The following is a 10,712-nucleotide window of genomic DNA, read 5'->3' as shown; positions in this document are numbered from 1 at the left end:
AGGAGGGTGGCAGTGGTTCACAAAGTCAGTGGAACAGCTTAAAAATGATTTTGCCCTGAATATGCCAGAATTGTGGAGTTCCTTCTTGAATGGGCTTGTGTTCCAAAACCCGGGGTGTGGACCCAGAGAGTGGAGACACACTCTTTGTTTTCCGTAGTTGCTCCAGAGTAACTCTGCCTGGTTAGTCAACCCCCAAGCGTTCCCGTGACTTGACAAAGAAGATAGCCGTGATCCTCCCTATCGTCGCATTCAGCCGTTACCATGGAGTTTATCCTGGGTCCCCCCTGGAATAGGTGACAGGTGATCAGAAGCAGTCCCTCTGGGCGGAACTACAAGCCCAGACAGCCAAACCAAAAGAAAGAAAATGCAGTCTCTGGTGAAGAGCAACGGAGAGAAGCTAAAAGCAAGGCCCTGGATATATAAAATGAATGCCCTCAAATCCTCCCATCACCGCCGTCATTGTTATTACTAAGAACAAGTCAGTTGTAGGAGTCAGAAAAGGTCGGTCTCTGTCCCTTCCTTTTCCCCGAGGCTGCAATGATGACTGCTCACCCACCTTCTGTCCAAACCCCGCTGCTTCTGGTTCTCTCCGGTCTTCATCTCCTGGCCTCGGTGCCCACTTTTCTCCTTCCGCTGCTGGTCCACCTTCTCCTCTTCCAGAGGCCAGCCTTTGGTCTCCTCTTATAATAACCATGGCAGCACAGAGCACGTAGTGTACTGAACTGCCACAGGCAGAGACCAAACAAGAAAGGGACAAGTATTGACCTCCCCTCTGGTTAGCAAGCCCCATGTTTCCTTTTTATTATATATATATATATATATATATATATATTTTAATTGAAGTGTAGTTGATTTACAGTGCTGTGTTAATTTCTGCTGTACAGCCAAGTGAATCAGCTATACATATATATATATATATATATATATTTTTTTTTACATTCTTTTCCATTATGGCTTATTATAGGATATTGAATATAGGTCTCTGTGCTATGCAGTAGGACCTTGTTGTTTATCCATCCTATATATAAAAGCTTACATCTGCTAACCCCAGCCTCCCACTCTATCCCTTCCCCACCCCCTCTCCCTTGGCAACCACCAGTCTGTTTTCTACATCCGTGATTCTCTTTCTGTTTCATAGATAGGTTCATTTGTGTCCTACTTTAGATTCCACATATAAGTGATATCATATGGTATTTGTCTTTCTCTTCCTGACTTACTTCACTTAGTATGACATTCTCTAGTTGCATCCATGATGCTGCAAATGGCATTATTTCATTCTTTTTAATGGCAGAGTAATATTCCAGACATCCTTCTAAAAATGCCTTTTCTGTTTTGATTAGCCAGCGTCCCATTTTGTGATTTGCCACCAAGAACCCTGACAAATACAGAGATTATGGCAATTGTTAGATCGTAGAAGATTAGAGCCTGAAAAAGAGGGTGGGGTGTCAGGTAAGAGAAGAGCTAATGGAGAGGAAAGAGATGTTCAGACTGAGTAAGACCAGACGTCTAGGGTCAACTCTGAAATGTTTTACTTGTGAGACTCCCAGAAGGTGTGTCAAATCTAGGGGGAGTTTAGTGAAGGGGCAGTGACTTCATCTGGGGACTTGTGGAATCTGAGTCTTCTGGCGACATCCAGAAGGAGATGTTTCACAGATGGCTGTGCAAATGTCATAGTCAAGGGAAGCGCCTGGGAGTGGGGGCAGAGAGAGAGAGAGAGAGAGAGAGAGAGAATATGACTGGCCCGTGGATGTGGCTGAATTGGAGGGGAAATATATATTGAACAAGGGTTGAAGAGGCCAACAGCAGAATGCAGGAGGATGGTTAGCTTTACATAGTTCTCTCTAGATAAACCTTAGGTAAACCACGAAAGGACAAGGAAGGTAAGAAAAGAAGGGCACTGTTAAGAACTACGGAATGATCAAGCAGAGCAAGTGCTGAAAAGAGACTAATGGTAACGTGAATTAGTAAGCCAGTGATTCCTTTTGAGAGAGGAGTTTTGGTAGAGTTCCTTAAAGGGGAAAAATCTGTCCCTCCTCCTGTGTCGCCTAAATCCACCGCCTCTCCCCTGTCTCCTCTGGGTCTTCTTTCACTAAGTGTATCCCAGTCCACTCCTGAATTTGTAACCTTTCCCACTCTGTTGGCTCCTCTGCAGTAAATGAACATAGCTAAAATACCCTTTCCACTATTCTCCACTTGTAGAACTCCAGTGCCTCTTTGAAGACTCAGTGTCACCTCCACAGCGGATGTTGCCTAGGACCCAGGTAAGATTTAGACCCCTTTCCTCTCCTGCACTCACAGGGCACCTTGTAAGCCTCCTCTTTTAGCTCTTCCTCAGATAGATTGGTGCTATCTCTCTGTGTGTCCATCTTTTCCACCACGCTTGTGAGCAGGAACTGTGCCCGAGTCATATTATATTCCTAGTGCCAAGCATAGCGCAGAAAACTTCAAAGAATCCAGGATAATTTGTTGAAAGCATTTGGCTAAAAATTCTTGGCTCTTTTAATTGGGCCATTTGGCTAAAAATTTCCAAAGCTGCATGAATGCTCCCTCCTAGAATGTTTTATTTTAGGTTTATTTCTTGGATTACGGTTCTAAAAAATATTTTAAGGTGGAACTTTTACTTCTCCATCAACTTTATAGAAAAATTAAACTTCGGGGAGAAAGAAAATCGTGCCCAGGGAATTAGCGCACAGAAAAAAAAGAGAATAGATCTCCTTGTTGCATGTGGCCTAGTGAATATCAGATATAACATGTTGTAAACCAAAAGTAATGTTACCAAAAAATAAACGTTAAAATACAGATTAAAGGGAAGGAGTCTATTCCTCCTCAGGCAAGGCAGTCGCTTTGCATATTAATGAAACTTAAATGACTCACAGTAAGAAAAATGATTGGAATAGATTGCAGTAACTTAAAAATGAGTACACTTTAAACAGCTTGTGTGATGACTATGTGATTATGGAGAATCAAAATGGCTAGTCCCACTCTGATGCTCCCAGAAGAGAGATGACTGCTGGCCCTTAATTAACAAAGCCACACGTGGAGCCCAGGAAGCTGTAGACACAAAGAAAGTTGACAGGTTGACTTTGTGAAATACGCAAAGATGTCAGTCTGGAAGGTGACAACTACAATTCTGGGGCGTGTGAGGGTTAGGGATGTGTATAAAATCTTATAAACATCCAAGCCATTCTAGAATATTCACTGAAAGTGACAAGAAAATGGAAGGAAACGGGAAAAGACAAAGAGCTGCATAAAGACAGGTGAAAAGTTTAAAATATTTGATGGCTTGAGATGACTTCGGGGCTTGTGGCAAATTACTGTAAAACATGGCTTGGCAAAGATTTCCTGAAACGTTTTAGGCTTTGCCGGCCCCAGGGTCTTTGTTGCAATGACTGACTCTGCAGTTGTAGTGCTAGTGCGTATGCAGCCACAGACAATAGGTAATTGATTGGGTGCGGCAGTGTTCCAGTAAAACTTTGTTTATCAAAACCCTTGGGGACCAGATTTGGCTTGCAGACTGTAGTTTGCCAACCCGTACTCTAAAAACACCAGTTTGTGACAAAACAGCGCATTGCGCAAAAGCTCGTATGTAAATATGTGTGTGTGATCGATAATTGTTGGTTCAATCATTGTTGTTCGGGTTTTTATTGTGCTTGGTATGTTTTTATTGTGCTTGGTCCGGTACTCACATGAGGGTATGGCTGAGTGAGTTGGTTAAATCGAGGCATCAGTGTTATTTTCCAGCATCCCAGGCGATTCCAAGGTGCAGCCACCACGTTTAACAAATAGGATGCTGAAGAATGCTACGCAAAATTCAATGTGCCTATTATTCATCACCTGGGGTCCTGTTAAAATGCAGGTTCTGATTCAGTAGGTCTGAGGTAGAACTTGGGATTTTGCATTTCTAACAAAGTGTCAGATGACAGTGACCTGCGGGTCCAGGGACCACATTTTGAGTAGCAAGGTGCTTGCACTGGCTTTCAATACCTGGGATGTCTTGGTCCTGCCCCTGAGACTGATGTAATTGGTCCTGGAGGTGGCCTGGGCATCGAGAGCTCTACAGACTCCCAGGTGGCTCTAAGGTGCGGCAAAGCTTGAGAACCTCTGTGCTCAATCCAGTGCGTGGTGACCTAAATTTTCGTTATTATGTTATCAGTAGCCCTGTTGGCCATTCTCCCCTTCCAAGCCACCCATTCCTCTCCTCTTCAGGTCCAAACCTCCAGAAGATGGGTGGGATCAGGATTAGCTTTTCATCCTTTCAGTCTTTGCCACCTCTGAGGAGTGGACTGTAGTTCAGGATGGAAAGAGGAGGGAGGCTCAGGCCACCTGGGTCGGGGAAGAATAAGCAGAACAGTTGTTCCAGGGGCCGAGTTAAAGGGGAGGCTGGTTGAGACAAATGGGGAATTACCACAGAGGGCTGTCACGGCAAAACTCACCTCCAGGCTTGGGCCTGAGCTTGGCGCACTGGAAACAGCCATCTACCCTCCTGAAGCCTGGCAGCAACTGGCAGCCAAGCAGCTGGGAAGGATTTCTCCTTCTTGATATGCAGAGTGACACAGTTGGTCGAAAGGCAAGAGAGACCCCTAGTGGCAAAGTATAAAGGTGAAATCCTTTCATCAACAAGTCATAAACACCACAAATGAACTTAGCACTAAGTGAATGATAATGATGGTAAGGATGATAAATGGTGGCTTACAAATAATATATGTCCTGTATGTGCCAGGCACTGTTGTAAGTATTTAGAAAACATTAACTCATTTAATCTCAGCAACCCAATGGGTTTGATGGTTTTTAAAAAATTTAGTTGATTGACAATATGTTTCTGGTGTACAGCAGAGTGATTCAGTTATACATACGTATTCTTTTTCATATTCTTTTTTCTTATTGCTTATTACAAGATATGGAATATAGTTCCCTGTGCTGTACAGGAGGTCATTGTTGTTTATCTGTTTTGTGTAGAGTAGCTTGTATCTGCGAATCCCAAACTCCTAATTTATACCGCCTCCCCACTTCACCTTTGGTAACCATAAGTTTGTTTTCTATGTCTGTGAGTCTGTTTTTGTTTTGTAAATAAGTTCATTTGTATCATATTTTAGGTTCCACATATAAGTGATATCATATGACATTTGTCTTTCTCTGTCTGACTTAACTTCACTTAGTATGATAATCGCTAGGTCCATCCGTGTTGCTGCAAATGGCATTCTTTCATTCTTTTTTATGGCTGAGTCATAGTCCATTGTATACATATACCACATCTTCTTTATCCACTCATCTGTCGATGGCCACTTAGGTTGCTTCCATGTCTTGGCTGTTGTAAATAGTGCCGCTATGAACACTGCGGTGCATGTATCTTTACGAATTATAGTTTTCTACAGATACATGCCCAGGAGTGGGGTTGCTGGATCATGCTGTAGCTCTATTTTTCGATTTTTAAGAAACCTACAGACTGTTCTCCACAGGGGCTGCATCAATTTACATTCCCACCAACGGTGCAGGAGGGTTCCCTTTTCTCCAAACTCTCTCCAGCATTTGTTGTTTGTAGATTTTCTGATGATGCCCATTCTAACTGGTGGGAGGTGATACCTCATTGTACTTTTGATTTGCATTTCTCTAAGAATTAGTGATGTTGACCATCTTTTCCTGTGCTTCTTGGCCATCTGTATGTCTTCTTTGGAGAAATGTCTTCTGCCCATTTTTTGATAGGGTTGGTTTTTTTGTTGTTGTTGTTATTGACTTGTATGAGCTGTTTGTATATTTTGAATATTAAGCCCTTGTCAGTCGCATCATTTGCAAATATTGTCTCCAACGGGGTTGACACTTTTATTAGCCCAGTTTTACATATGAGGAAACTGAGGTGCAGAGAAGTGAAATAACATGCCCAAGTTCCCCCAATTTAGGAAGTGGCTCAACTGGGATTTGAATCCAGTCAACCTGTGGTGAAGGATCCAAGACAGCGAACTGCTTCTCCAAAACAGGAGAGTAAGAAGGATCTTCAGTCAATTTATAGTTGTAAACACTCACAAACAGCTGCTCAGCCAGTGCTTCCTGATATCTAGAGGAGAACAGTGTATATATATGTATGTATATATGTATATATATATACGTATATATATATATATATACACGTATATATATATATACGTATATATATATATATATATATACGTATATATATAGTGAGACTGTATCAGAGAGAGAGCAGGGACTTCAAAGCAGACAGAGAAAGAGTGAAAAAAAAACAAATTTGACTAAAAAGAGTAAAGGGAGAAATACCATTCAACACCATTTTCTGGAAACTAAACTCAAAGGACCATAATCCTCCTTTTTAAGAAAGTATTGAAGCACAGTTATAGGGAAATGTAGAAAAAAATGACTCCTTAGCTAAACTTGTTCATATTTCAGTAAATATTAAAAGCAATCTAGTAACTCTAAAATGACTCAAGCTACTCATGTGTCTTTGAATATAGGATACGAAGTCTGAAAATTTCTAACTCTGACCTTTGTAAACTATACACGACACAGAAGAAACAATATGTTTTGAGTATTTTTTCTCGGACCTAGACAACCTTAGGGTTTACATGGGAACAGATTTCATCAGCTCAAATAGAGAGTGGACTGAGAGAGGGGAAGAGTTTCCAAAGGGGAACAGAAAAGACAAAACCAAACCAAACATAGGAAAGCAGGTCTGTCGTTTCCTTGGGAAATCCTTTTACTGGGAAATAATTGTCTTTCTGCCTATAGTCAAGAAGACAAGGTAATAGGCTCACGCCTCTCCACATCGAGAAGGGAGAAAGCAGAGACCACACTGAGAGTAAGAACAGGCTGATTTTGAGAGAAACTCTGAGCAGACACAGGTGGCCACGGTCTGGAATGAGGCAGTGGTCTGAGTGGGACCAGCAGCTCTCTAGGTGTTCCAGTGTCTCATCCCATCCTCTGAGTGTTGGCTGCTCTGGGTTTGGGGCCGCCTGTGCCATAAACTCTCTGCTTCCTTTCTGGTGAGCTTATCTACTCCATGACCTCAACCCATCTATGTATATTGTATAGGCTAATATGTCCCACATGTATTTTTCCAAACCTGACATCCCCCTGAGGTCCAGATTCGTTTTTCTGGCTACCTGCATGACAGTTCCTCTTGGGTATCTAATAGGCATCTCAGATTTTACATGACACGCCTTCCCAGCCCCTCGAGTCCCCCTGCAGACACCCCCAGATTAATAAATAGCACGACCATCAGCCAGGGTGTTCAAATCCAAACTTGAGCCTAGATTATTTTCGTCATTTCCCATTCCTCACCTCTGGTCCATAAAGCAGATCCTGTAGACTCATCCAGTTCATCTGAAATTTGTCCGCATCTCTTCATTTCCTGTACCAGCACCGCAGTTCAAGACCCCATTGTCTCTCTGGGCTGCTACAGTGATCTCTTAACTGGTCTTTCAGCTTCAACTGTCCTCATCCTCTACATTCTTCAAAGCAGCCAGAGTCAGAATAACTTGGCTTCACCTTCAGAGAGCTATATTCTACTTGATATTCAATATCACAAATTGACCTTCAGCCTGGACCTTATATTTTTCAGTCCTTCTATTGAGGTAATTTGGGGTTTGGGGTACCATGTTACCTTAATGGAAGAAAGAGTACAGTAAAAACACCTACATTTGCACATGTTGTAAGGGCAGTCTGCATGTCCATCATGGTGACTAGGGAGTCACCCCTATGTTTGTGTGCAGGCCAGCCTGAGGCTCAGTTACCATTATCACTGTTGCTCAGGGTGAGCTTGTGAAAGAGGGACCCTGCCAAGCTGGCTTCTGGGGTCTCCATCTTGCTTCCCAGAATCAACAAACACTAACATTTACATATTTTAGTGAACTCAGAGTTTTCAGGTAAAGTTAAAAGACCCTTTATTTTAATCCCTGTCCCATCCCATTCCTCCAGAAGCAACGCTACTGTGATTTTTATACCGTGTTTTTATACTCCTGCTATTCGCAGGGACCCGCATTCAGCAGGGCCTCACCTCACCACCCCCCATATACCCACATTGTTTATAAGGGGAAGATGGATTTTGCACTTTCCAGGGCCCCATGGAATGCCTTCTCCCTCCCTCTGTGGAGATCCTGAGCTGCATGTGGGTGGGGCATGGGTGGGTGGAGAGCCTCCTGGATACCTGTTTTACAAAGTGAGCGATTTGCACACAGGAACCAAGGAGAGACCTTTATTTCTTTAGGAACAAATAACTTTATTGGAAGAAACGGAAAAAGTGGAAGAAAAAAACTTAAGTGATAACGTAAAGTCCAGGAAAAGAGAGTCCTGCACTTGTTGCAAAAAAAACCCCATAAAACCAAAAACCTAAGCGAACTTCTCTGCAAGGGCAGTATTGCCGTCTGCATGGCAGGCACGGTGACCAGCGCTCTGGTCATCCCGTGGCTCTGGGGAGGTCCAGTCCAGGCTCAGTTCTTGTCGCTGTCGCCCAGGGTGAGCTTGTCAAAGAGGTTCTCTGCCAGGTCGACATCCGGGGCCTCCATCATGCTCAGGGTGGTGACATGACCCTCCAGCTCTCTGATGAACGCCACCTGCTGGCTGAGGTAGTGAGTTGCTAGGAAGTGGCGCAGGTGGGGGTCGCCCTTGTCGGTGGCCAGCTGGTGCAGGTGGAGCAGGCTCTGGTTCACGCGGTTCTCCAGGAACAAGGCGTACTTCATGGCCTTGAGGCCGCTGTTCCAGTTGTCACTGACTGGCTTCCTGATGTCTTGGAAGCTGAGGCGGCCCCCGCGCTGGTTCTGCAGGCGCATCAGGCCCTGGGCCCGCCCGCTGTGCTCGTGGGAGCGGCGCAGGAAGAACCGGGTGAAGTGCTTCAAGGCCACGTCGTCGCGGTCAAGGTAAAAGGCCACGGCCAGGCACACAAAGGAGGCGTGGAGCTCCAGGGTGAAATGGCTGTTGACGGCGGCCTCGCAGTCGGGGTGGTAGTTCTGGCGCACCTGCGAGGGCCGCGCTTGCTTCATGGTGGACAGCACGGGCATCGTGGCGGGCGTGAAGGCCAAGGTGAAGGCGAAGCCGCGGGGCCTGCGGTCGCTGCCTCGGAGCGTACCCATGTGGTCGAAGAGGGCGGCCGCTCTGGGACAGACCGGAAATGGTGTCCGTTACGGGAGTTAGGCGGTGGGCTTGAGGTTCTGTTGCCTGAAGTGGTCACGTGGGGTGGGCGGGGCACGGACGCTGCACCCACGTTCCATCACAGCCTGGGTGAGGCAGGGTGACTTTGACCTGCGTACCTGGTATCTATTAAGTTTTTAACTTTGCAAAAATATTTCAGTTTCCAAGGACTTTCTCTTGTTCTCTAAGTGCACCCTCTTATAGCACCGTGTTCTCATTTTATAAACCCATTGTCTTCCTTAAAATTCTGAGAATATGAATTTGTAATTTTGGGTACTGTTCTCTTCCGTTTCCTGTATTATAGTTGTTTTTTTCTCCAGAAATAGTTCTGTTTGTTCATCATGATCTTCTCTTTGACTTTCCTCAAATATCTGGCAAACATTTGTCCATTCGTATCTGGGAGTAAAGGAGTCATGTGATCAGCCAAGGTAACTAGCATGGATCTGATGTACAGTTGGGACGCCCATTTCACTAAGAGTCTTCTCCTCTGAGTGGAGGGGCTCAGTGTGTCAGGTTGGGAGTCTTTTCTATTCGGGGTACATGGTGTGGAGCTTGTAGGTAAGATAGGGAGCATCCCAAGTGCCAATAAGCTTGGCATTTTCTGACATTAGAAGACTTTTGTGTATCTCTTCTGTAATAGATTGTGTCGTTCTGTTTTGTTTGTTCCTCTTCTGCTGAGCGGGTCTGCGGTAATCTGAAACCTGCTCTCGTATGGGTTCCCTTCCTGAGCCTTTGAATGACATAAGGAGACTATCACCCCATCGCCTGCACCACCCCTGTGCACTGGATCTTGGTCAGAACAAAAAATAAAAATGTACTGTCTTAGGCCAGCAAGACTTGGGATATTTGTGACCGCAGTTAGCCTACCCTGACTAGTTCCCCAAAGGAAGTTCTGGATGACTACAGGTTCTAAGCCGTTGTAAGCTTATAGCATTTCCTCTTGGTGCAAATGCAGATCCCAAAGTTAAACAGTCTAGATAGAGCCGAATCATCATGCTCTTATTTCTTTTGCTAAATTCACCAATAATATATATCAGTCCTGCTCCCTTTTTCCCTCCTGGAGAGTGGAAGGAAAAATCCCTCAAAGACCCATGAAGCACAAGGAGTAAGTTTTTCCATTTCCCTCAGTGCTGGGGAACAAACCCAGGCTGGTCCTCAGGTGCCCGGCCTTAAGCCGACAACAGGAGGCATAAGGGGTGGGACTGGGACTGGCTGACCCCTGAACCAGTCAGCTGTGGTGAGGGAGATGTGGGTCAGGTAGGAACGGGGGCGCCCCCGGAACCACATAACTGGAGGATGTGTTTGTGTGGGGCAGCTCCCCCGAAGAGGAGGATACTGGTCCAAAGCTGGCAGCGGAGCTAGGGTGATGGTCCAGGGATTGTCTCAGTTAGCCGTCCGTGTTGGAGTGTGAGGGCTGTAGACTGGAGGGAGTCCCAGACCTGTGTGTGTCTCCTCCACTACACAGCACGCCGGGCACTTAGCACCTCATTTGCTGAGCAGTTCCTCGCCTTTGGAAAAGAGGAGAGAGAGAGAAAGGAGCAACAACAGTGGGCTCAGAAAGGCCTGGAACAACCAGT

The 10,712-nt window shown here is 45.1% G+C and overlaps 1 protein-coding gene across 1 annotated transcript; it reads right to left on the bottom strand.

Moving 5' to 3' along the window:
- Positions 1-8,438: 8,438 nt before the first annotated feature.
- On the bottom strand, positions 8,439-9,123 carry LOC308608576 (ferritin heavy chain-like; the record flags this gene model as incomplete). Its single annotated transcript, XM_081221807.1, has 1 exon — positions 8,439-9,123. Exon 1 carries the CDS (start codon positions 9,075-9,077, stop codon positions 8,439-8,441), a length of 639 nt encoding a protein of 212 aa, XP_081077933.1. The 5' UTR covers positions 9,078-9,123.
- Positions 9,124-10,712: the final 1,589 nt, after the last annotated feature.

This window comes from Mesoplodon bidens (assembly GCF_964165515.1).
Source record: "Mesoplodon bidens genome assembly, chromosome: X".
NCBI classification, from domain to species: Eukaryota; Metazoa; Chordata; class Mammalia; order Artiodactyla; family Ziphiidae; genus Mesoplodon; species Mesoplodon bidens.
Note: the sequence above shows the minus strand (reverse complement) of the source record. Positions and strands in the feature narration are given on the sequence as shown.